Genomic DNA, 27257 nt, shown 5'->3' on the forward strand with positions numbered 1-27257 from the left:
GCGTAGCCGTGACACGGCCGACTGAAAATCACTGTGCAGGCCACATAAAATGAGGCGGCGGGCCTTGTGTTTGACACGAGTGATATAGAGGGACATATATTATGCAAGGAATCCCTTCTCTTCCTCCTAACAGATAATTGCATCCCACACTGCCAGAAAGAGCATACCCTCTGCAAAAGCACCCCAGAAGTATTTGTCAGAAGCGCAGTATCTACTTCAAAGGGTAAAACTTTTATAAATTGACTTTTCTACAACAACTGAAGTGTGCGCTGTATGAACGCGTGCTTGTGTCCACCCATGTTTCTCTGGATGGGCAGAGATGTTGCCGGTACCAGAGGTAACAGATCAGGGTACACAGTTCATAGACCGGAATTATGGCAGCAGTTTCATAGTTTTTCATGAAATTTACCTTGGAGAAACTAATGTTTGAGAACAGCTTGGTGTCAGTTCTCATGTGCAGATTACGTTCTCTGCAGTCACCCCTCCTCTAATCTTGGGTTGAGATGAGTGGCTGCACATGAGTCTGCACTGAACATTTAGCTCCCTCATATTACAAGCAGGCTGTCTGCATGCTACTAGGGCAGTGGTGGTGACTGGGCTGCCCTGCAGTATCAGGTGAGGATTATTTGGCTTCTTTTTCTGTGAGTTGTGTCTTTGTACATTTTTTCTTACCTCTGTGATTTTAAGAACCAGTACAGATAGATCACTGTGTTCTCACCTGTTCCTAGTCACCACGAATGGGACTACAACTCCCAGCATGTTCAAAATGGACATTAAAGAGAAGGGTATAAGAGGTGAGAACTACAACTCCCAGCTTTCCCCTGGCTCCCAGCTCTCACCCAATTGCTGACAGAAGAGGAAACCCTGAATCCATCACTTCTCCATACAAACTAGTGATGGGTCAGCCTTGAACTCTCAGCTCTATGATAGAGCTCTTTATGGAGAATGATTGGCGTCGGCTCCTGTCTCGGAGTCAGCAGCAGCTAGTAACCCTTTCACTGCTGAACAGGTGACATTTGCCCCTCACACAGCAGTGATGTGGTGAGAACAATTAGTTAGGAGAGTGTTTCCCAACTCCAGTCCTCAGGGACCGCCAACAGGTCATGTTTTCAGGATTTCCTCAGTGTTACACAGGTGATGTAATTATTGTCGGTGCCTCAGATATTACCACAGGTGTTCTTACTATAGGATATCCTGAAAACATGACCTGTTGGTGGTCCCTGAGGACTGGAGTTATGAAGAACTAAGAAGTATAGCACAGGGCAGTAAGGAGGGGGAGGGGGAGGGGGGGGGGGGCATTACACATGGGGCCCACTGAGGGATTTTCAACAGACGACAGCTCTGGGGCTTTCTGCAGCGACAGGAAAAAGGCAGCAGGTCATCCATCCTGTATTGGTCAGAGCCGTCTATGGAAAGATGTCTGACGAAAAGGGGCCAGAATTCCCATCACGAATACAAACCGCACAGGAGCTCTGCCCCCTCATGTCACATCATCACTGGGCCTTTATCCCACAACCATACTGTCCTCTCCCTTGTTTGGCTCCACCCTTTACATGGTGATCACATGGTGGTGACGTCATCACAGGTCCTGCAGGTAGTCGCTGGTGTTCTCTCTGTTATCAGCCATTCTCCCAACTGTAAGGTAAGTTTCCATCACGTGTTCCTGTGCTTGTAGTGATGCTGTGATACCGTCTGCTGGGGTCATACATGTTACATGTGGAGGTTAGCGGTGTGTGAGCTGCTGCCCCCACATACACTGCAGTACCTCCAGCATTACCTGGCAGCCGCTCTTCCTGACGGCCCTCGCAGCTCCTGGTCCCGTGGATATAACTATCCGTATTAGGATCCCCTCTAATCCATGTGGCGACGGCTCTGAGAAGCTTTTCTTTGGCTGCTCTTGAAGGGCTCGGTAAGACGAGCGGAGATCCGCACGGAAATAAAAACACACCACGTGTGCGGGCAAAAATCCACACCTTCTAAAGATAGAACATATGGGTGGCAATGGACGTGGTCATGTAGATTTAGTTCCGCACGGAAAAATGCACGGATCTCCGCTCGTCTGACCGAGCCCTAAGTGAGGTTCTGTATATCACATATGATGATGTTCCTGTAGGATTTACAGCCGCTCCTTTCTTCATAAAGGTTCCTGCGGTTCTACAACCTCCAGTTCATCCAATCCGTTCCTTCTCCTGAATGACCCACCAAGGATGGCCGAGGACAGGAAGGAGATCACCAGAAGAATATTAGACTTCACCTTGGAGATCCTCTACCTGCTGACCGGAGAGGTGAGCGCTTCTACATTTATATCATCTTTAGTCCGGCTTCACACAGGCATATTTTTGCACTATCTGCAGATCATAGAGCCCATTGATTTCAATGCGTTCTTTGTGTAGGACCCTTCTGGGTCACTACACAGACACTCCTATCACAGTTACTGAAGATGAGCTCACAGCTCCTGTCACACAGTTATAATAGAGGAGATCACAGCTCATCCTCCAGACTGTATACTTATGGTCTATAGCTTATTTAAGTGAATATAGAAGGTATTGATAGTTCAACTGACCCCCCAACAGACAAAAAATGGTATAGCCTCATCTAATGCTGTGCTGCTGCATCATGGGATATATGTGAAATTGAAAGATGGTCGTTGATAAGCATTAGGCAGGGGGCTGCACTGCAGGAAAGTGACCTGAATACACAGAGGAGACCTCCAGAGTGTGACAGGTGAGAGGGGCAAGGGTGGAAAAATTGGTTTCAGGAACGTTACTCTGCAACCTCTCAATGGCTTAATTATGGGGATTTAAAGGGATGTGACGTCACTTGTATCTCTTATTATTGTGCACATGATGATGTTTCTCAGTGTCTCTTCATACACAGGATTACACAATAGTGAAGAAGACATCTGGGGACGGTGTGACTCCCATCATCCATCTCCAGGAGTCAGGAGGATGGGGCAGGAGTCATTTCCCCATCACAGAGCCTCCCTCCCCGATACATGAGCAGAAGATCCTAGAGCTCACCAACAAGATGATGGAGCTGCTGACAGGAGAGGTGATGCTGCGTGGGATGGGGGACATTATACAGTAACAGGAGGGGTCTGGGTGATGACTGGATATTGTGTTGTCAGGTTCCTATAAGGTGTCAGGATGTGGCTGTCTATTTCTCCATGGAGGAGTGGGAGTATATAGGAGGACGCCAGGATCTGTACGAGGAGGTCATGATGGAGGATCCCCGACCTCTGACATCACAAGGTAAGGAGAATTAGATAAAGTTGCAAGTTATTAAAAAGTAAATGAACCTTTTGAAATTCCAGATTTCAGTACGGATTGTCAATAAAATGGTTTTGATTGTATCTAAGTCACAATTATGAAGATGCCATCAGCGGCTCATAGTAAAAGAGTTCCCAATAAACCTAATGCTATCCTCCAGCCTGCAGCTTTCTCCAGCACCTCAGTGGTTTCCTGGAGGAGATGAAGCTTTAGTTGTTTCCTTACTACAGGTTCTCCGTCTGTCTGATATAAGATGAGGGTGGTCACTGCGGGTTCATCTACAGACATTCACATTTCCCGAATGAAATATTTGATAGTTTGTTTTCTTCACCAGACAATCTAAATCCAGAATTGTTCGAGTCTGTTCCTCCCGCTGAAGATGGATTTCCTGACGAAGAAGTGAAAGTGAAAATTAGTGTATAGACAGAAGCTCTGAGCCGGGGATTTTGTTGAGGAGCTGATTATATTATCTTGGTATAGAAGTGAGGGTGCTGAGAGCCATGTGTGATCTATAGATATACAGGAGCTCATGTAGTCATCACTGTGTGCTTGTGTCACCACAGATGGAACCAGTAGGAGAATTCCCCCGGAGAGATGTCCCCGTCCTCTGTATTCCCAGGACTGTCCAGCGGAAGATCCTGATGTCCTAGAGGACCATCAGGTAGATAATGCTGAGCCCTACACTAGATCTATATATGGGGGTCCTGCAGTCATAGATTTTGGGGGTCTCTTCTGGTGGTCTGTTAGATTTTCCTCCTGTCTGCTGTATTATACTGAATTATTACATATGACAAATCAGGGGGAAGATGTGACTGATATTAAAGTGGAGGTAGAAGAAGAGCGGATGATGGACGATCACCCGTGTATGAGAGACGTGAAGGAGGAGATTCCAGTAGATGTTACCACAGGTATGTAATAATGAATGGAAAAAGTCAAGTCAGTTATTTTTTCAGGTATTAGTATAATTGGGATTATTCTGTCAGCTTTATTACTTAAAATCTAAATTTTAACCCTTTCCAATCCAATGTCGGGCCTGCCCCGAGATCATGATTTTCCTCCAAAGCTCCGATGTCGGGGCAGGCCCGACACTACAGTGCAGGAGTGCATCTGCACCCGATCATCAGACACATTGGGTGCAGATGCACTCCTGCACTGGTCCTCATCGAGGACCCCCGAGGAGAAGGCAGAAAGGGTTTTTAACCCTTTCTGTCTTCTCCTTTACACATTACATAGCGCTCAATTAGCACTATGTAATGCATAGAAATTCCGGCCGGCGATCATGTGACCGCCAGAGTTACCTGACCCCCAGCGGTCACATGAACGCCGAGCCGGGAGCCTGCACCGTGGGAGGACCTGCTTACCTGACCGGTGTCTTGTGCATTCTCCTTCTGCCTCCCGGCCCGGCGATCATGTGACCACCAGGTGCCACCTGACCCCAGCGGTCACATGATCGCCGAGCCGGGAGGCAGAAGGAGAAGGCGGAAGACGCCAGACAAGTAAGCAGGTCCCTCCCTGCACCCTCCTGAACTCTGTCAGTTCAGGAGGGTGCAGGGAAAATGTATTTTTTCTCATCCATTCTCCCCAGCTCCAATTTATTTGGAGCTGGGGAGAATGGGTGAGAAAAAATAAATGGATTGGAAAGGGTTAATCTATTCTAATTCCAGGTTGCAATACAACAAAACAGAAAAACGACTGGGGAGAACTGTTTTTTTTTAATTTTTTTTTTTAGGGCACTCTATATAATATATATTCAAGAAATACTGTGCCTAATAAACATCCAAAACTACTTGTGTGTTTCCAGCCTGGAAGGAGTTGTCCCACTTCTATCTGTTGTACATTATGCAGTGGATCGGCCTAGTATTGCATTCACTTCAATAGGACTCAAATACCAACCTGGGTCACTGCACAATTTACAAAGCTGTCTACTTCCTGCAATGAAATAATTAGAAGTGGGTCGATCCTTTTAAAGAGGACCTGTCACATTGAACATGGTTTCTAATCTGACGGCAGTCTGTTATAGAGCCGGAGTAGCTGAGCAGATTCAGATATAATTTTTCTACATTAAGAGTGAGTCAAGTTAGTAATTTATTAATTTAAACTTCTACTCATTTTGGACTTGGGAGTCCAGGGGGCGGTCCTATCAGTGATTGACTGCTGTCATTGTATGCCCATTAATATGAGATTCGGGGGCCGGCGCAGGTGACAGGTGAGTTGCGGCGGGGAGCAGGGGGAAGCGGGGGGGAGAGAGGGAGAGAGAGATCTCCCCTCCGTTCCTCCCCGCTCTCCCCCGCTGCTCCCTGCCCCCAGCCGGCCCCCGAATCTTTAGAGATGAGCGGGGAGATACTCGGCTAAGGCACTACTCGCTCGAGTAATGTGCCTTAGCGAGTATACTTGCTCATCATTGATAGTAAGGCCATTTGTCACCTACTACGTTTGTTGATGATGATTGATTATTACGCAGCATAAAAATCCTGTCTGGTTGGCTGCACGTGTAAAAGGACCTTTAGTGTTATACAGTACAAAGCTTTGTTAGGATGGAATCATATATAACAAACAAGTTTACCCAGTGTGCAAGGAGTAGCTAAAAATGTCCAAATTTATTAAGAATCAGTTAAGAGAGTAAAAACTGCCAAACATGTTGAAGAGCATGATGCTGACATTAATGTCCTCAGTCATAGCAGTTGTAGCTTTCAGCTACCCCTAAGGACATTGGTGTCTGAAACTTGTCAGTAGTTATGGTCTTGAACATCAGTTTGCCAATATTTACTTTTTTTTAATTGATTCTTAATAAATTTGGAAACTTTTATCTACTCCATGTTGGATAAACTTATTTGTTACCTGGAATTGCACCATTGTTGGAACAGGATCAGTGTGAGCTTGCTAAGGAAAACCGTTCACGTCTTTGAAGCTGGCTTCCAACCTCAAGTATGGAATCGCACATGAAGTTTAGATGCTACTTGTTGACCCAAAATCAGAAGTGGATTCATAAGTAATGGGAAATATAAAGGAAAGACTTTTACTTCTTCTTCCTTTGAATACACTTATGGATTTCTTCTCCTTCCCGATGGATCAATTTCTAGCTTTGACTGCAAATATTACATCACAAACTGCATGTTTATTTGCAGCCTAATAAAATATACATTTGTCTACTTTGTGGATTTTAAAAAAATTACAAAATCAATTTTTAATCCTAACAGAAAATCCCAGTAAAAACTTTGAGGGAAACGTCATGTTATCAGTAAGTTATAAAGAAGAAGATGAAGATAGCCTGCAGCACTCTTCAGGAGGAAACCTCATTACCCTTAATGTACATCCAGGACTTCACAGTACAGGTCTATCAGCTAATCCCCCTAATCATGAGGAACCTCCTGCTGACCGATCACAGATTGCTACCACAAGTGCGGGCCAGGAAGGAGAGAAAAGGTTTGAGTGTCGTGAACAATGTACAAAAATATCAGGTATTTGTACACAAATACTTCCTACAGGATCAAAGCCATATTCCTGCTCAAATTGTGGGAAGTGCTTTATTAAAAAAGGACATCTTGATAAGCATGAGATAATTCACACAGGAGAGAAACCGTATTCATGTTTAGAATGTGGGAAATGCTTTAGATATAAATCAAAGCTTGCTTTACATGAGAAAATTCACACAGGGGAAAAGCCATTTGCATGTTCACAATGTGGGAAACGCTTTATAAACAAGTCAGATCTTGTTAAACATGAGAGAATTCACACAAGGGAGAAGCCATTTGCATGTTCACTCTGTGGGAAACGGTTTAAAAATAAATCACGTTATGTTAAACATGAGAGAATTCACACCGGAGTTGGGTTATATTCATGTTCTGAATGTGGTAGGTTCTTTGTAGTTAAATCAGATCTTGTTAAACATGGGAGAATTCACACAGGAGAGAAACGATTTTCATGTTCAGAATGTGGAAAATGCTTTACGGATAAATCAGATCTTGCTGCACATCAGAGAATTCACACAGGAGAGAGACCATTTTCATGTGCGGAATGTGGAAAAGCTTTTACACAGAAATCGGGGCTTGTTAAGCATGAGAGAACTCACACAGGGGAGAAGCCGTATTCATGTTCTGAATGTGGGAAATGTTTCATAGTAAAATCAAGACTTGTTGTACATAAGAGAATCCACACAGGAGAGAAGCCTTATTCATGTTCAGAATGTGGGAAATGTTTTATAGAAAAATCAAAGCTTTCTATACATAACAGAATTCACACAGGAGAAAAGCCTCATGCATGTTTACTATGTGGAAAACGTTTTATAGATAGATCAAACCTTGGTAGACATCAGAGAATTCACACAAAGGAGAAGACATTTTGATGTTTTATATGTGTAAAATATTTTACAGGTAAATTTAAATTTTGAGAATTCACATTGAGAAAACAAAGCAGTTTCGTGTTTGGAATGTGGGAAATGCTTAATAAAATGTTAAAATCTTATCAGGTTCTTCTCAGACATTAATCAGGCAATATGAAGGCTTATTAGCTGGAGACTTTGCAGGCCATTCTTTGAAGCCTACCTACCTTCTTATCTTAAGTAGTTTTGACATAATCTAGAAGTATGTTTTGTCTTGCTGTAATATCAACACCTGACGAACTAGGTGGTATAAAAATGCTGTGGTAGCCCTTTTTGTCTAGTGTGCAAGTTGCCAACTCTGTATCCAGCAAAAGAGCCCCTGACCATCACGCTTTCTCCTCCATATTTGACAATTGGTGTCACATACTCGGGAACCATCCCTTCACTTATTCAAAGACATACAAAAGTCCATAAGAGCTTTTTCCACTCTTCAGTAACATAGTATGAATAGCTGATCGAAGGCAATGTCCATCCAGTTCAGCCTGTTTTAACCTCCCTCTTGTTGCTCCAGAGAAAGGCAAAAAAAAACAAAACTGCGAGCCAATTAGCTCCTATGGAGGAAAAAAATCCTTCCTGACTCCATAATGGCAGCCAGAGTAATTCCTGGATCAACATTTGAAATCAACAACCCCGCTGGTCACCTAATGTCTGTATACTCTAATATCATAGCGGTTTAGAAAGACATCTAGTCCCCTCTTAAACTCCTCTATGGATTTTGACATCAGCATGTAGTCCACTGGAGGTGTTGCTTGGTCCAGGAAAGTTTTCTTTTTTTTGCATTCTTAGCAGTGGCTCTCTTACTGATACTCTGCCTCTCATACTTGCAAATAGAAGTCTTTTCTAAACAGCTGAAATGGAAACTTGTTTATTTCTTGCTGCATTAAGCTGTCGTCCCTGCGCTGGAACCTATCTAGTTCTAGATTATACAGGACCCACCGCAGGACACAGTTCACACAGAACAGAACCTGCACAGACATGCAGGAGCATGACACTGTTCACACAAGAACATACCAGAATAGAAACACAGAAGCATGACACAGTTCACACAGAATAGAACCTGCACAGACACGCATAAGCATGACACTGCTCACACCAGAACATACTAAACATGCACAGAAGATACAGCAGGCTGCACAGATAAGCAGGAACACAAGACTGCTCACACTGCAAAAACAAACCACGCTCAGCCAGCACAATCAACCACACCTGTGAAGCTGAGCTGCTGGGAGAACACGTAGAACAACAGATCCCAACAGAATGCTCTAACACCTTTTGATGGCATAGAAAACTGTACTGAATGACACCTTGGCTTTTTTTGTCAATTTCTCTGTAGGACAAACCTACATTTCTTAGGGTTATAGTTGTGTGTTTGTCTTCTTTGGTTAATTGTCTTTTTCTTGTCATTGAGATAGCAATGTGGTCCTGAAGAGCAAAACTGTCCAAATCTAGGGGTGTTGCAATGGAGTCTGTTCCTGTGCTGGTTATATACAATGAGGGTTTGAAAGTAATCTACGAACGTTGAGTCAATTGTTGGAATAGTTTGCATCCAATTTCAAACCATAATTTGGATTCAGAGCAGTTGTCCTTGATGTGTTCCCTGAAAAAAGCCCTTCAGTTAAAGGGGTTGTCCCGCGGCAGCAAGTGGGTCTATACACTTCTGTATGGCCATATTAATGCACTTTGTAATGTACATTGTGCATTAATTATGAGCCATACAGAAGTTATCAAAAGTTTTATACTTACCTGCTCCGTTGCTAGCGTCCCCGTCTCCATGGTGCCGACTAATTTTCGGCCTCTAATGGCCAAATTAGCCGCGCTTGCACAGTCCGGGTCTTCTGCTGTCTTCAATGAGGCCGCTCGTGCAGAATGCCGGCTCCGTGTAGCTCCGCCCCGTCACGTGCCGATTCCAGCCAATCAGGAGGCTGGAATCGGCAATGGACCGCACAGAAGCCCTGCGGTCCACAGAGAGACAGGATCCCGGCGGCCATCTTCAGCAGGTGAGTATGAAGACGCCGGACCGCCGGGATTCGGGTAAGTACTACCCGGTGTGTTTTTTTAACCCCTGCATTGGGGTTGTCTCGAGCCGAATGTGGGGGGGGTTAAAAAAAAAACAAAAAAAACGTTTCGGCGCGGGACAACCCCTTTAAAATCATAAATTCAGACTATTGTTGAGTTTCAGGTTCAAATTTCAGAATTTTTTAATGTTTTTAACTCCCTTTTGAACCATTTCACATTATTTGCTAGATGTGACCTGTGATAATGTAAAAAATAACTGTAACCGTTTAAGGTGTTATAAAACTTTTGATCGGTAGTCTGTGCTGCCAGAATTACTGCCCGACACTTTGGGCTTATTTGTTAATTAGCTTGTTACCCACGATTTTGTCCATGTGGAATTTGTATTGTTTATTCTAATCTGCGTTTTGCTGTATATTGAAACATAAAAAGTTGAAATAGTCAAAGGAATGTAACTGCCCTATGCTATGTTAGCACATTTCTGTACACCATATTTTTTGGTTTTGTCATCTTTTGCTAAGACATAAAGGTTTATTGGGCTGTATACATATGAGCATGCCACATACAGTTGCCCATGAGAAAAAGCATGTTTTTTTTAAATGTACACCTGCAAACTTAAGTGTTTGCCCTTGAGCCTTACTGACCGTTACCGCAAATGCTATTTTAAGAGGGAATTGCAGCCTTTCAAATTGAAAAGTCATAATAATGACTCCTACAATATTTCATCCCAGATGTGTAATTTGTAATTGTGTGCTGTCGCACAGTTCTGGTGTATCAAGAGTTTAAGTATTTTGGTCATCTATCCAACTTCAAAATTATTCAAAAACAAGCTCTAAATATATCCCTGACACAAGTGGAGGAAAAACATATCACAGAACATTTCCCTTTTAAGTGGCAACAGAAGGCTATTAAATACTTGGGAGTACTTATCCCAACAGACCACTCCAAATTGTTTCCCTTGAATTATCTGGCTCTCTTGGAGCGCACATTAAAAGTCCTCTCCTCTTATGCCACTAAAGACCTGTCATAGTTTGGACAGATAAATACCCTTAAAATGGATGTACTACCCATGTTTTTGTACATCTTTTAGGCAGTTTCTATCATACCTCCTGTATGGTTCTTTGACAGATTACGATCAGCCCCGATCAAATTTGTATGGGGACGACAGAGACCACGACTGGGAAACAGAGTTTTATCATATCCTAATACTAATGGCGGAGTAGTTTTGCCGAATTTCAGACTCTATCGTACAGCTGCAGTCTTAACGCACTTTTTAGATTGGCAGACCATGCTACTAATAAGCAATGGGTAGCCCTGGAACAAGTAGACTACCTGATTCCCATAAGACTCCTCCAATGGATAAGACCCAGTGATAGGGCTACTGCCATCTCCTCAAACTATCTGCTGAAAGGGACGATTAGACTTTAAGACTCAAAATCCTATCTGTAGAGGATAGTCCTCTAACTCCGCTTTTTAGCAACCCAGAGTTTCCTCCTGATAATACCCAAGATCGTTTCTTGGGATGAGAGAGACGGGAAGACCCCACCCCCCGGGTTTATCACATTCTTAGTGGTCCATCTGTTCTGTCCTTTCAGGTGCTGAGGAATAGATTTGTTGACCTTAAAGGGGTTGTCCCGCGCCGAAACGGGTTTTTTTTTTTTTCAACCCCCCCCCGTTCGGCGCGAGACAACCCCGATGCAGGGACCTAAAGAAAGCTTACCGGAGCGCTTACCTTAATCCCCGCGCTCCGGTGACTTCTATACTTACCGGTGAAGATGGCCGCCGGGATCCTCTTCCTCCGTGGACCGCAACTCTTCTGTGCGGTCCATTGCCGATTCCAGCCTCCTGATTGGCTGGAATCGGCACGTGACGGGGCGGAGCTACACGGAGCTACTCGGAGCCCCATAGAGAACAGGAGAAGACCTGGACTGCGCAAGCGCGTCTAATTTGGCCATTAGGCCATTTTAGACGGCGAAAATTAGACGGCAACCATGGAGACGAGGACGCCAGCAACGGAGCAGGTAAGTATAAAACTTTTGATAACTTCTGTATGGCTCATAATTAATGCACAATGTACATTACAAAGTGCATTAATATGGCCATACAGAAGTGTATAGACCCACTTGCTGCCGCGGGACAACCCCTTTAATGTCTCCTGGTTAGAGTATTATCAACTGCAATTTTTTCTCTCTACCCGTGGAGATGGCTGCTCTTTTGGTACTGCACTAACACCCTTTGAGAAATTGTTGTTTTAATTGCAGTCCCCTCCGGCGCATACAGTGTCCCTGATCTATGGCTTGCTGACCAAGGAGACTTACAACACAGGTTCTAACTTTAAACAGGCATGGAAACAGGATTTGGGAGTCACGGTCCTCCAGGTCGACTGGCAGAAGGAGTTTATATTTACACACAAACTGTCTATAGCCTGTGTGGCTCAGGAAAAAAGCTACAAGATACTATTAACGTGGTACAGATATCCTACTCGTCTCCACACTATATTCCCTTCAGCTTTGTTGGTGCTGTGGAACTGATAGAGGTACTATGATCCACATCTGGTGGAGTTGTAGCATGATAAAATCTTTTTGGGACAAAATATTTTCCACATACAATTAAATACAACATAAGAGAATACGTAACACCCACAGGTTGCCCTCCTCTCTATACTCCCAGACTCAATTAAATCTTAAAAGAGAGGTTTACTACGATCTTGCCTGGCAGTTGCTAGGGTGGTCATACCACACCATGGGCAGACCACTCACATACTATCCACGTATGAATGGCAACAAGAGATGTCACACCTGTGTCACATGGAGGAATCGTGTGCAGAAAATGCGAGGGAAGCAGATAAGTTCCTGTCAATATGGCAGCCATGGATAGAATTTGAGTCCTCCACAGAGTTCCAAGACTTATTCTCTTAGGCATGATGAATGCAGGACCCATCTGTGGATCATCAGAATGGCAGGGATAGCAATACTAAACCTGCCTGCTTTCCCCTCTCTCTTGTTTTACTTCTTCAATCCCAACCACCCCCCCACCCCCACCACCACCACCACACACACACACTTTTGTTCCTTTTTCATCTCTTCTTCTTCTCTTTCTTCTTTCCTTATATTGGTAAGGATAGGATTTAATCTTATTGTCGGGCCAAATACTACCTGAGGTAATAAATCTATATCCTCATTCGAGGGTATTAGACACCATGAAAGTTAAGGGTGAGAGGTAGTAGTTGTTATTCCATTTTGTATTATTACATGATATGTTACTTTTTAGAGATGAGCGAGTATACTCGCTAAGGCACATTACTCGAGCGAGTAGTGCCTTAGCCGAGCATCTCCCCGCTCGTCTCTAAAGATTCGGGGGGCCGTCAGGAGGCAGGGAGCGGCGGGGGAAAGCGGGCAGGAATGGAGGGGAGATCTCTCTCTCCCTCTCTCTCCCCCCCCCCCATCCCGCTCCCCTCTGCTCCCCGCCGCAACTCACCTGTCACCCGCGCCGGCCCCCAAATCTTTAGAGACGAGCGGGGAAATACTCGGCTAAGGCACTACTCGCTCGAGTAATGTGCCTTGGCGAGTATACTTGCTCATTTCTATTAATTTTCTTTCCACAAGGTCCTGCGTGACCTTCTTGATAGGTTTATTTTATCTCAAAAATTTCTCAATAAAACTGATTGAAGAACAAAGGGATGAAAAGCGTAGGGTCAAGGCTGTTACAAAGTGCATTTAGGTATTTTAAGGGGCAGGATCTTGACAGGGAACCCTTCTCAGGGCGGTTCCTCTGTGACCATGTGTTAGGTTCAAACTAGGGAGCTAGGTATCGTGAATGATATGGTCAGATGTCGGCTATCTGAATCTGTATCCTGGAGTATTCTCTATGACTGGAACTCTCTGCTTTCTTGCTATACTTCCCCATCTGAATCTGGAAATCTTATTTCTATTTATCCCTGTGATCCTCTGAGGGTACATTTTGATCTACACTTGTTTTTTTACACAGATATGGTTTTTTAGCAGGGCTAAACTGTCTCCCCCTGCCCGACAGTATCCAGGGCTCGGCGTATACTCGCTGGACCAGGCTGCATGATCGGGAGATGCAGCTGTGACTTGGTTCACACGATTTTCGGTTGCTGTGTGGCCGTGACATGGCCGACTGAAAATCACTGTGCAGGCCACATAAAATGAGGCGGCGGGCCTTGTGTTTGACACGTGTGATATAGAGGGACATATGTTATGCAAGGAATCCCTTCTCTTCCTCCTAACAGATAATTGCATCCCACACTGCCAGAAAGAGCATACCCTCTGCAAAAGCACCCCAGAAGTATTTGTCAGAAGCGCAGTATCTACTTCAAAGGGTAAAACTTTTATAAATTGACTTTTCCCCTCGTCATCCTGACAGCATACACCTGGAGGTTGTCCGCTGGACACCTGTTGGGACAGGAAGCGGAAAAACACAAAAGGTAACTCCCACCACCGGCTCACCAGTGTCTTCCTGTCCCTACAGGACAGTCCAAGCGGAGCCTCCAGGTGTATGCTGGAGGTGAACGAAGAAAGAAGACTCCCATGCAGCCTGTGCGCCCCTGGGGGGACGACTCTCTGGTCGGGCTGACAGGGCTTGCGCGGGTGAGACCCTACGAGGGGACCCTCACCCGTAGGATCTACCCAGCACTGTTCCCCTTGTGGGAAAATCCTCCCCCAGTACGCTGCCCAGAGGGTAGTTGAACTGGTAGAAGCAGCCCTGGTACCTGGAGGGCTTGGAGCAGAGGCCCGGCGACTCCAGCGGGGATCCAGCAGCCCATCAGGGCAGAGGTATGCGCTCCTATGGCAGGCGGTGTGTTGCTCGGTAACAGCAGGGGCTCGGGCGCCGGTCCGGTCGGTGCGCGCGCGGTCTGTAAGGCAGCGGCTCCATGTGTGCTCCTCCTTGGTCGGCGTCCCTGTGTATGTGCGGCATGTCCCCCGGGTCTGGCGCAGCGGCGTGACGTCAGCGCAGCCGCGTCACGTGGGGGGCAGGGCCTCGCTCAAGTGGGTGTGTCGGCGCCAAAATTTGAAATTTAAAGGGCTGGATTCCCCTGCATGTCTCCTGTCTGCATCTTACTGAAGATGTCAGCCAGAGAAGACGCTGAGAGCAGCCTGCTTGTGAGTAGACCTCCTTATGGGTCTTGTACCGGGGGGAGGGAGGAGAGACCAATATATCAAAGTGCTGGAAGTTCCTTTGCTGTCTCCGTTTCTTTAGGACAGAGATGCGCAAAAGATAAGAGAGGCCAAAAAACGCGTACGCAAATGTCCGGTCTGCTTGCGGCAGCTAGAAGAGGGCCACACCAAGCCACTGTGTGCAGACTGTACGGAGAAAGTGGTCCGTGAAGAGGGCTCCTCTGCCATGACGGACATCCGATCCGTGATTCGCGAGGAAATTGAAGCCTCTCTCTCCTCTCTTTCTCTTCCGCCCCCATGAAAAGGGCGAAGCGGACGCAAATGGAAGAGTCTGACTCTGAGGAAGGACTCCTGGAAGATTCTCCCTCAGAATCCATGCCACCAATGGAAGATGTGAGAAAATACTTCTTCTCATCAGCAGATCTGGGTCAGCTGTTAAACGCGGTTCGACTCACCATGCAGGTGGAGGAAGAGGTGCCACAGCAGCCATCTTTCGAAGATAGCCTGTTCCGGGGGCTCCTACCACAACCAAAACCGTCATTCCCGGTTAATGACGTTTTGAAACAATTGATCTTGACGGAATGGAAGCAGGCGGAACAAAAATTCTTCCTGTGCAAAGAATTTAGGGACCCAATGATCTTCGCACCAGACGACATTGAATTCCTGGAAACCGTCCCTAAGGTGGACCTGGCAGTAGCCAGGGTTTCAAAGAAAGCAGCCCTCCCCTTTGAGGACATTTCACAACTGCTGGATCCACTAGACACCAAAGTGGATTCAGCGATGAAAAAGGCCTGGGAGATTGTGGCCCTGACCATTAAAACTAACATCACGGTCACATCTGTGGCAAGGTCTATGATGGTCTGGCTGGACCAGCTTCAGTCGCTGATCTCCCAGAGGGGCTCTAGGGAAGACATCTCCAACTGCCTTCCCCTCCTCCAACAAGCCACCGGCTTTCTGGCAGACGCCTCTATGGAGTCGGTGAGGTTCGGGGCCCGTTCAGCAGCCCTTTCTAACACAGCCAGGAGGGCAGTCTGGGTCAAGGCCTGGACAGGGGATAACGCATCGAAGAACAGGCTCTGTTCCCTGCCCTTCCAAGGACATAGAATCTTTGGGCCTTCCTTGGATACACTCCTGGAAAAGCCAGGGACTACCCAAGGAGAAGTCCTTCAAGCGGCCTTCCTCCTCCTACCCTCCATCCTTTATTCCCTCTAGGACATACAAGGGAAAACTGGACGCTGGTCCTACCCCAAAGGTGGAAAGGGTGAGAATCCGCCCTCCAAGACCCTGCAAGTAGGGGGTAGGCTGATGGGGTTCGCCCTTAAATGGAAGGAGGTGACCTCCAATCCCTGGGCCTTACGCCTAGTTTCGGAGGGCTATAAAATCGAGTTTTCCTCCTTTCCTCCCCGGAGGTTCGTAGTCACCCCCTGCCAGTCACCCTCGTCTGCTCAGGCCCTCCAGTTGGGGGTGCAGGAGCTGTTGTCCCTAGGGGCCATCACTTGGGTTCCCACAGAAGAACGGTTCAAGGGGTGCTACTCCCCCCTGTTTCTCGTTAAAAAGCCCAACGGGTCTTATAGAACCATCATTAATTTGAAATTCTTGAATAAATCTTATCTCATATCAAAGATTTAAAATGGAATCAGTGCGGTCAGCAATCCTCTTAATCGCACCAGATAGCGTCATGGCCACAGTGGACTTAAAGGACGCCTACTACCATGTCCCTATACACACAGATTTCCAACAGTTTCTGCGATTTGCCCTGGTGATTGATGGGTCAGTCTCTCACTTCCAGTTTACGTGCCTGCCGTTCGGGATTTCCTCCGCACCCCGGGTGTTCTCCAAACTGGTGTTAGAAATGGTGCCAGCACTAAGGATTAACAAGGTGTTGATCGTCCCGTACCTCGATGATTTTCTGATCATAGCAGGATCAGTTTCAGAACTCCGGTTCCAAGTCAATCTCACACTCCGTCTGTTTGAATCACTGGGCTGGATCATCAACACCGTTAAATCTAGTCTCCTGCCTGAACAAAAGAAAAAATTTCTGGGAGTTATTCTGGATTCACACCGCCAGTGTTCATCCCTCCCCCTAGAGAGGCAGAAGGCGATTCTGGATGAGTTTCGGGCACTTTCTCTCGCCAACAAAGTCTCCCTTAGGAGAGGCATGAGTGTCCTCGGCCTAATGACATCCTGCATTGGGGTAGTCCCTTGGGCCCAGTTACACTGTAGAACCCTCCAGGACTTCATCCTGAGCAACTGGGATAAGTCACCCGCTTCCCTGGATCTGATAGTCGTCCTTACCCACAAGATAAAGTCCTCCTTGGAGTGGTGGATGTCCATTACCAACCTTGCCAGAGCCACGATTTGGTATCCCGCATCCCCAGTATCCATTTTTACCAACACAAGTGCAACTGGCTGGGGGGCCCACTTAGGGGGGCTGGAACCGGGAGGAATCTACTCAGTCCTCCAACTATAAAGAACTTTGCGCTGTCTGGAAGGCCGTCCGGGGCCTCGAGACAGAGATCAGGGGTAGACACATTAAGATCTTTTCGGATAATGTAACAACTATGTCCCTCATTCGCCACCAGGGATCCACACGGAACCCCCAACTCCAAGACTTAGCGGCGAAAGTTCTCGAGTGGATAGAGCAGCGGACACCTTCCGTTACAGCGTTCCACATAAGGGGCCAGGAGAACTCCATGGCAGATCATCTCAGCCGCAGGAAGATAGATCCGGGGGAGTGGACTCTACATCCACATGCATTTCAGCTAATTATAGGAAGATGGGGGACACCGCAGGTGGACTTGTTCGCCTCTCGGGAGAACACAAAGTGTCCACGGTTTTTCTCCAGGGGAGCGGACGAGGGCTCCCTGGGAATAGACACGCTGTCCCAGGCTTGGGATTGGGACCTCACATACGCCTTCCCACCCATCCCCCCTGATCCCTCTGGTCCTAAGGAAAATTCAGGGGTCCCCAGGCTTCGTTATCCTGGTAGCTCCATTCTGGCCCAAGAGACCCTGGTTCCCGCTCCTGGCCGTTCTCTCGACACAGGACCCTCCACATCTTCCGCAGAAAGACGATCTCCTTCAGCTGGGTCCCCTGATATTCCCAAAGGTCCGACAGTTCAGGCTGGCGGCATGGAAGCTGAGCGGGTTAAATACCTGAGCCAGGGCCTATCAGGGAGGGTAACCACTACCTTATGCGAGACCCTCAAAAAATCCCCCAGAGATATATACGCTAGGGTTTGGGATACCTTCTCTAAATGGTTGGGGCATAGTATCCATGACCTCCAACAGCCTGACATTAGCAAGATATTGGAGTTCCTGCAGGATGGATTAGATATGGGGCTAAGATCTAGTACCCTTAAGGACCAGGTGGCCGCTCTTGGAGCCTTCTTTGACTCCCCCTTGGGCGACCATAGGCTAATTAGGAAATATCTTAAAGGGGCAGTCAGACTCCACCCCTTTGTAAGAGAAACCATGCCCCCCTGGGACCTGAACCTAGTTTTACAGGCCCTCTGCGCGCATCCCTTTGAGCTCCTGGAAGATCTGTCAGTTAAGATCCTCTCCTATAAGGTAGCTTTTTTAGTCACCATCACATCCGCTAGATGGATTGAGGAGATCCAATCCCTCTCTATTAGGACTCCGTATAGGACCACCTTCCAGGATAAAATAGAGTTCAGACCTGACCCCTTTTTCCAACCTAAAGTTCTCACAGACTTTCACAGAGAGTAGTGCATAGTCCTTCCCTCCTTCTGCCAGGAACCCCGTAACACCACGAAACAGAGGTTCCATAATCTAGATGTTAGACGAGCAATCCTAGTATTTGGAGGTCAATCATTCCTTCAGGAAGTCTAATAACCTTTTTATTCAATTTCAGGGTCCACGCAGAGGAGGGGCCGCTACTAAAGACTTCTTAGCACGTTGGGTCAGGAGGGCCATAGAAGATGCGTACAGATCCCAGGGGATTCCACTCCCGGGCAACGTTAGAGCCCATTCCACTAGGGCGGTCGCCTGTTCCTGGGCGGAGAGAGCCCAGACGACAACCGACCAGATCTGCAGGGCCGCCACATGTTCGAGCACTCATACCTTCACTAAACACTATCGCCTGGACCTGGGGGCCAGCCGTGATATGGCCTTTGGGGGGAAGGTGCTACAGGCAGTGGCCCCTCCCTAAAAGCCCTCGGTTGTTGGCACTTCTCCAGGTGTATGCTGTCAGGATGACGAGGGAAAGACAGGAATTAGGTCCTACCTGTTAATTCCTTTTCTTGAAGTCATCCTGACAGCATAGGGGCTTTCCCTCCCCTTGAGTTATATTACATGAAGTATTAAAAAGTATTGGTTAAGCAAAGCCGGGTCACTGTAGTTATTTGGTACACAATGGTGAGCCGGTGGTGGGAGTTACCTTTTGTGTTTTTCCGCTTCCTGTCCCAACAGGTGTCCAGTGGACAACCTCCAGGTGTATGCTGTCAGGATGACTTCAAGAAAAGGAATTATCAGGTAGGACCTAATTCCTGTCTTTGACAACAACTGAAGTGTGCGCTGTATGAATGCATGCTTGTGTCCATCCACGTTTCTCTGGATGGGCAGAGATGTGGCCGGTACCAGAGGTAACAGATCAGGGTACGCAGTTCATAGACAGGAATTATGGCAGCAGTTTCACAGGTTTTCATGAAATTTACCTTTAAAAAACTAATGTTTGAGAACAAACATGTGCAGACTACGTTCTCTGCAGTCACCCCTCCTCTAATCTGGGGTTGAGATGAGTGGCTGCACATGAGTCTGCACTGAACATCTAGCTCCCTCATATTACAAGCAGGCTGTCTGCATGCTACTAGGGCAGTGGTGGTGACTGGGCTGCCCTGCAGTATCAGGTGAGGATTATTTGGCTTCTTTTTCTGTGAGTTGTGTCTTTGTACATTTTTTCTCTTACCTCTGTGATTTTAAGAACCAGTACAGATAGATCACTGTGTTCTCACCTGTTCCTAGTCACCACTAATGGGACTACAACTCCCAGCATGTTCAAAATGGACATTAAAGAGAAGGGTATAAGAGGTGAGAACTACAACTCCCAGCTTTCCCCTGGCTCCCAGCTCTCACCCAATTGCTGACAGAAGAGGAAACACTGAATCCATCACTTCTCCTCCATACAAACTAGTGATGGGTCAGCCTTGAACTCTCAGCTCTATGATAGAGCTCTTTATGGAGAATGATTGGCGTCGGCTCCTGTCTCCCAGGCAGCAGCAGCTAGTAACCCTTTCACTGCTGAACAGGTGACATTTGCCCCTCACACAGCAGTGATGTGCTGAGAACAATTAGTTAGGAGAGTGTTTCCCAACTCCAGTCCTCAGGGACCCCCAACAGGTCATGTTTTCAGGATTTCCTCAGTATTGCTTAGGTGATGTAATTATTGCCGGTGCCTCAGATATTGCCACAGGTGTTCTTACTATAGGAGATCCTGAAAACACGACCTGTTGGTGGCCAGGAGGAGTGCAGTTATGAAGAACTAAGAAGTATAGCACAGGGCAGTAGGGGGGGGCGGGGCACATTACACATGGGGCCCACTGAGGGATTTTCAACAGACGACAGCTCTGGGGCTTTCTGCAGCGACAGGAATAAGGCAGCAGGTCATCCATCCTGTATTGGTCAGAGCCGTCTATGGAAAGATGTCTGACGAAAAAGGGCCAGAATTCCCATCACGAATACAAACCGCACAGGAGCTCTGCCCCCTCATGTCACATCATCACTGGGCCTTTATCCTACAGCCATACTGTCCTCTCCGTTGTTCTGCTCCACCCTTTACATGGTGATCACATGGTGGTGACGTCATCACAGGTCCTGCTGGTAGTCACTGGTGTTCTCTCTGTTATCAACCATTCTCCCAGCTGTAAGGTAAGCTTCCATCACGTGTAGTGATGCTGTGATACTGTCTGCTGGGGTCATACATGTTACATGTGGAGGTTAGCGGTGTGTGAGCTGCTGCCCCCTTATACACTGCAGTACCTCCAGCAATACCTGTCAGCCGCTCTTCCTGACGGCCCTCGCAGCTCCTGGTTCCTGTGAATAGGATATAACTGTCATGTTGGGACCCCCTCTAACCCCTCTCCTGAATGACCCACCAAGGATGGCCGAGGACAGGAAGGAGATCAGCAGAAGAATATTAGACTTCACCTTGGAGATCCTCTACCTGCTGACCGGAGAGGTGAGCGCTTCTACATTTCTATTATCTTTAGTCCGGCTTCACACAAGCATATTTTCGCACTATCTGCAGATCATAGAGCCCATTGATTTCAATGTGTTCTTTGTTTAAGACCCTTCTGGGTCACTACACAGACACTCCTATCACAGTTACTGATGATGAGCTCACAGCTCCTGTCACACAGTTATAATAGAGGAGATCACAGCTCATCCTCCAGACTGTATACTTATGGTCTATAGCTTATTTAGGTGAATATAGAAGGTATTGATAGTTGAACTGACCCCCCCAGCAGACAAAAAAAGGTATAGCCTCATCTAATGCTGTGCTTCTGCATCATGGGATATATGTGAAATTGAAAGTAAAAAATCTGACTTTCAAGATGGTGGTTGATAAGCATCAGGCAGGGGGCTGCACTGCAGGAAAGTGACCTGAATACACAGAGGAGACCTCCAGAGTGAGACAATCAGGTGAGAGGGGCAAGGGTGGAAACATTGGTTTCAGGAACATGACTCTGCAACCTCTCAATGGCTTAATTATGGGGATTTAAAGGAATGTGACGTCACTTGTATCTCTTATTATTGTGTACATCATAATGATATTTCTCAGTGTCTCTCCATACACAGGATTACACAATAGTGAAGAAGACATCGGGGGATGGTGTGACTCCCATCATCCATCTCCAGGAGTCAGGAGGATGGAGCAGGAGTCATTTCCCCATCACAGAGCCTCCCTCCCCGATACATGAGCAGAAGATCCTAGAGCTCACCAACAAGATGATGGAGCTGCTGACAGGAGAGGTGATGCTGCGGGGGATGGGGGACATTATATAGTAACAGGAGGGGTCTGGGTGATGACTGGATATTGTGTTGTCAGGTTCCTATAAGGTGTCAGGATGTGGCTGTCTATTTCACAATGGAGGAGTGGGAGTATATAGGAGGACACCAGGATCTGTACGAGGAGGTCATGAAGGGGGATCACCGGCCAATTACATCACAGGGTAAGGAGAATTGGATAAAGTTGCAAGTTGTTAAAAAGTAAATGAACCTTTTGAAATTCCAGATTTCAGTACGGATTGTCAATAAAATGGTTCTGATTGTATCTAAGTCACAATTATGAAGATGCCATCAGCGGCTCATAGTAAAAGAGTTCCCAATAAACCTAATGCTGTCCTTCAGCCTGCAGCTTTCTCCAGCACCTCAGTGGTTTCCTGGTGGAGATGAAGCTTTAGTTGTTTCCTTACTACAGGTTCTCCGTCTGTCTGATATAAGATGAGGGTCGTCACTGCGGGTTCATCTACAGACATTCACATTTCCCGAATGAAATATTTGATAGTTTGTTTTCTGCACCAGACAATCTAAATCCAGAATTGTTCGAGTCTGTTCCTCCCGCTGAAGATAGATTTCCTGACGAAGAAGTGAAAGCCAAATTTGTGTATAGACAGAAGCTCTGAGCCGGGGATTTTGTTGAGTAGCTGATTATATTATCTTGGTAGAAGTGAAGGTGCTGAGAGCCGTGTGTGATATATAGATATACAGGGCCTCATGTAGTCATCACTGTGTGCTTGTGTCCCCACAGATGGAGCCAGTAGGAGAAATCCCCCGGAGAGATGTCCCCGTCCTCTGTATTCCCATGACTGTCCAGCGGAAGATCCCGATGTCCTAGAGGACCATCAGGTAGATAATGCTGAGCCCTACACTAGATCTATATATGGGGGTCCTGCAGTCATAGGTTTTGGGGGTCTCTTCTGGTGGTCTGTTAGGTTGGCCTCCTGCCTGCTGTATTGTACTGAATTATTACATATGATAAAGCAGGGGGAAGATCTGACTGATATTAAAGTGGAGGTAGAAGAAGAGCGGATGATGGACGATCACCCGTGTATGAGAGACGTGAAGGAGGAGATACCAGTAGATGTTTCCACAGGTATGTAATAATGAATGGAGAAAGTCAAGTCAGTTATTTTTTAAAGTATTAGTATAATTGGGATTATTCTGTCAGCTTTATTACTTAAAATCTAATTTTAATTTATTCTATAATACATATTTAAGAAATACTGTGCATAATAAACATCCAAAACCACTTGTGTGTTTCCAGCCTGGAAGGAGTTGTCCCACTTCTAGCTGTTGTACATTATGCAGTGGATTGGCCTAGTATTGCATTCACTTCAATAGGACTCAAATACCAACCTGGGTCACTGCACAATTTACAAAGCTGTCTACTTCCTGCAATGAAGAGGACTTGTCACATTGAACATGGTTTCTAATCTGCCAGCAGTATGTTATAGAGCCGGAGTAGCTGAGCAGATTCAGATATAATGTTTTCTGCACTAAGAGTGAGTCAAGTTATTAATTTAAACTTCTACTCATTTTGGACTTGGGAGTCCAGGGGGCGGTCCTATCAGTGATTGACTGCTGTCATTGTATGCCCATTAATATAGAGAAGGCTATCATTCGCTAATAGTAATGCCATTTGTCATATACTACGTTTGCTGATGATGATTGATTATTACCCAGCATAAAAATCCTGTCTGGTTGGCTGCACGTGTAAAAGGACCTTCAGTGTTATACAGTACAAAGCTTTGTTAGGATGGAATCATATATAACAAACAAGTTAACCCAGTGTGCAAGGAGTAGCTAAAAATGTCCAAATTTATTAAGAATCAGTTAAGAGAGTAAAAACTGCCAAACATGTTGAAGAGCATGATGCTGACACTAATGTCCTCAGTCATAGCAGTTGTAGCTTTCAGCTACCCCTAAGGACATTGGTGTCTGAAACTTGTCAGTAGTTATGGTCTTGAACATCAGTTTGCCAATATTTACTTTTTTTAATTGATTTTTAATAAATTTGGAAACTTTTATCTACTCCTTGCATGTTGGATAAACTTATTTGTTGCCAGTAATTGCACCATTGTTGGAACAGGATCAGTGTGAGCTTGCTGAGGAAGACCGTTCACGTCTTTGAAGCTGGCTTCCTACCTCAAGTATGGAATCATACATGAAGTTTAGATGCTACTTGTTGAGCCAGAATCAGAAGTGGATTCATAAGGAATGGGAAATATAAAGGAAAGACTTTTACTTCTTCTTCCTTCTGAATCCACTTATGGACTTCTTCTCCTTCCCGATGGATCAATTTCTAGCTTTGACTCCAAATATTACATCAAAAACTGCATGTTTATTTCCAGCCTGATAAATTAAATTAGAAATTTGTCTACTTTGTGGATTTAAAAAAATTACAAAATCAATTTTTAAACCTAACAGAAAATCCCAGTAAAGACTTGGAGGGAAACGTCATGTTATCAGTAAGTTATAAAGTAGAAGATGAAGATATCCCGCAGCACTCTTCAGGAGGAAACCTCATTACCCTTACTGTATATCCAGGACTTCACAGTACAGGTCTATCATATAATCCCCCTAATCATGAGGAACCTTCTACTGGCAAATCACAGATTGCTACCACAAGTGCGGGTCAGGAAGAGGAGAAAAGGTTTGAGTGTCGTGAACAATGTACAAAAATATCAGGTATTTGTACACAAAGACGTCCCACAGGATCAAAGCCATATTCTTGTTCAAATTGTGGGAAGTGCTTTATTAAAAAAGCACATCTTGATAAGCATGAGATAATTCACACAGGAGAGAAACCGTATTCATGTTTAGAATGTGGGAAATGCTTTAGATATAAATCAAATCTTGCTTTACATGAGAAAATTCACACAGGGGAAAAGCCATTTGCATGTTCACAATGTGGGAAACGCTTTACAAACAAGTCAGATCTTGTTAAACATGAGAGAATTCACACAAGGGAGAAGCCATTTGCATGTTCACTCTGTGGGAAACGCTTTAAAAATAAATCACGTTATGTTAAACATGAGAGAATTCACACCGGAGTCGGGTTATATTCATGTTCTGAATGTGGTAGGTTGTTTGTAGTTAAATCAGATCTTGTTAAACATGGGAGAATTCATACAGGAGAGAAGCGATTTTCATGTTCAGAATGTGGAAAATGCTTTATAGATAAATCAAAACTTGTTACACATGAAAGAACTCACACAGGAGAGAAGCCGTATTCATGTTCAGAATGTGGGAAATGCTTTACAGATAAATCAAATCTTCTTATTCATGAGAGAATTCATACAGGGAAGAAGCCGTTTACGTGTTCAGAATGTGGGAAATGTTTTATAGCAAAATCAAGGCTTGTTATACATGAAAGAATTCACACAGGGGAAAAACCATTTTCATGTTCAGAGTGTGGAAAATGTTTTATAGCAAAATCAAGACTTGTTATGCATGAAAGAATTCATACAGGAGAGAAGCCGTATGCATGTTCAGAATGTGGGAAAAGTTTTATAGAAAAATCAAAACTTGTTATACATAAGAGAACTCACACAGGAGAGAAGCCTCATGCATGTTCAGTATGTGGGAAATGCTTTATAGATAGATCAAACCTTGGTAGACATGAGAGAATTCACACAAGAGAGAAGCCTTTTTAATGTTTAATAAGCGGGAAATGTTTTACAGGAAAATGAAAATTGAGAATTTACATTAAGAAAACAAATTTTTCTTTGGAATTTGGGAAATGCTATAAGAGCTTCATAAAGGATTTTTAACCCATCAGGTTCTGCTTAGACATTAAGCGGCCTACAAAAAGGCTTATTTTTTTAGGTGGAATTAGACTTGTTCTGTCAAAATCAAAAATGTTCTATTTTCCTGAGGTCAACTGTGAGCGGGATACATGCAGGAAAAGTGTGAAGGATATAAGGAAGAAAAGCTGACCCTTGTTTATGTTAGTGTTGATACTTAATTGTCACCATGAACCTTCCTTCTTATTACCATATGGTGCGTACCTCTACTACTATGTATGTTTTGTTCTCAGACATTATTGTATTTTTGGCATATTTTTTGGAGCATCTACAGAATGTGCCTAGTTTTGGGGGGAATATTTCTGGTGCATCTGTCAGAACGTTCACCAGTTTCTGGCGCATTTCCTGGGACGTGCAAAAAGCCAGTTTGTTGTGTGACCAGACATATACTGGCCTTTGGAACCTGAAAGTAGGGTTCCAGCTGTAGATGTCCCCCCCTTTCCTCTTAACTATCAGTGTGCTGGGCGCAGAGAAGCACCCTGTCTACATATGCTGCCAGAAATACTGCCCGACACTTCAGGCTTATTTATTAATGCTTGATACATTCCAACTAGCATTTCAGTCATGGTGTCTTAGAGTAATCTGTAGCTAAGTCTGGAATTGTGGGAAGGAAATCATATTAGTGCTGGTGAATTTAGCTATATAACATGGTATGACTCCTAATGAGTTCTTTGCTACAAAGGGATAAAATACGTAAAGACAGGGCAGTTACATGGTGCATTTAGTTTTTTGAGGGTCAGGATCCAGACAGGGTCACCCTTTTCAAGTCGGTTGCTCTGTGGCCTTGTGTTGGGGTTAGAATAGGGGGTCAGCTGTAGGGAGTTATAGGATCAGATGTTGGTTCGTGAATCTGTATCGTGAAGAATTCTCCATGACTGGCCTATCTTTTTCCATTATTATACTTTTTGGTATAATTCTGCATCGGAGACCGGTAAGACCATTCTATTTATTTCTTTGAGGCGCAGATGGGATATTTTGATCTAGAGTTGTTTTTTTACACTGATGTGGTTTTAGAGAGAATTAATAAATGTTGTTTTATCAATCTTTTTCTCATTATTTTGCTGTTTTTATTACTCCTAATTCTAACTCCAGGAGAGCCCAGCATGACAGAGATAAAAAGCATTGTAATGTGGGCAAATGTGAGAGAGCTACTATTTACATGAGTGAAAGTATGTTATAAGACTCTGCAGCATGTTAAAAGAAGAGAATGTGAAATAGCCTTGACATCGTGGACAATGCAGTCAGATGTTTGGTACAGAGAACATTCTAAGCATTCGCCATTTTTGGGATGTTGGCTACTCTTGAAACTCAGAAATTTGTGTGTTGTGAATTTAGCTGCGTGTAGAATAGTATAAATGATTCTAGTACAATTACTTGAATGAAAAGAAATGTTTAATCCTGGCCAGAAGTCCTCCCAGGTGACTTATCCTAGTCAGAGAACCTGTTGCTGGCTCACTTCTATTGCCAGGGAGATGGCTTCCTAGGCACCTGGTCTCCATGTCCTCCCCAAAGATGCTGCCTTCTTGCCTCTCTCCATGTGTCCAACACGGAGTGAGGAGAAAGATAGAAACCTTCCCCCTCAGGCTCCCAGCAGAGGCAAATCACCAACAGGGAGAGGACCAGGTATCCATGAC

General features: G+C 45.3%; 2 protein-coding genes and 1 pseudogene across 2 annotated transcripts; all 3 read left to right on the forward strand.

Annotated features, from left to right (window-relative positions):
* The window catches only part of LOC136578559 (zinc finger protein 850-like), a 189446-nt pseudogene that overhangs the window by 38130 nt on the left and 124059 nt on the right, over nucleotides 1-27257 (forward strand).
* Nucleotides 2885-7711, forward strand: LOC136578543 (zinc finger protein 484-like). Its single transcript, XM_066578680.1, has 4 exons — nucleotides 2885-3251; nucleotides 3833-3930; nucleotides 4069-4177; nucleotides 6467-7711. Exons 1-4 carry the CDS (start codon nucleotides 3167-3169, stop codon nucleotides 7609-7611), a joined length of 1437 nt encoding a protein of 478 aa, XP_066434777.1. The 5' UTR covers nucleotides 2885-3166; the 3' UTR covers nucleotides 7612-7711.
* LOC136578542 (oocyte zinc finger protein XlCOF22-like) lies at nucleotides 21837-26666 on the forward strand. The gene is made up of 4 exons (XM_066578678.1): nucleotides 21837-21987; nucleotides 22566-22663; nucleotides 22802-22910; nucleotides 24245-26666. Exons 1-4 carry the CDS (start codon nucleotides 21903-21905, stop codon nucleotides 25471-25473), a joined length of 1521 nt encoding a protein of 506 aa, XP_066434775.1. The 5' UTR covers nucleotides 21837-21902; the 3' UTR covers nucleotides 25474-26666.

Source organism: Eleutherodactylus coqui, chromosome 9, assembly GCF_035609145.1.
Source record: "Eleutherodactylus coqui strain aEleCoq1 chromosome 9, aEleCoq1.hap1, whole genome shotgun sequence".
In the NCBI taxonomy this organism is placed as follows: domain Eukaryota; kingdom Metazoa; phylum Chordata; class Amphibia; order Anura; family Eleutherodactylidae; genus Eleutherodactylus; species Eleutherodactylus coqui.

Coding starts and splice junctions, on each gene's coding strand:
- LOC136578543 (XM_066578680.1), top strand. CDS start 3,167: ATGGAGGAGTGGGAGTATATAGGAGGACGCCAGGATCTGTACGAGGAG. Junction 3,252..3,832: donor CCGACCTCTGACATCACAAG/GTAAGGAGAATT, acceptor GTGTCACCACAG/ATGGAACCAGTAGGAGAATT. Junction 4,178..6,466: donor TCCAGTAGATGTTACCACAG/GTATGTAATAAT, acceptor TAATCCTAACAG/AAAATCCCAGTAAAAACTTT.
- LOC136578542 (XM_066578678.1), top strand. CDS start 21,903: ATGGAGGAGTGGGAGTATATAGGAGGACACCAGGATCTGTACGAGGAG. Junction 22,664..22,801: donor ATGTCCTAGAGGACCATCAG/GTAGATAATGCT, acceptor ATGATAAAGCAG/GGGGAAGATCTGACTGATAT. Junction 22,911..24,244: donor ACCAGTAGATGTTTCCACAG/GTATGTAATAAT, acceptor TAAACCTAACAG/AAAATCCCAGTAAAGACTTG.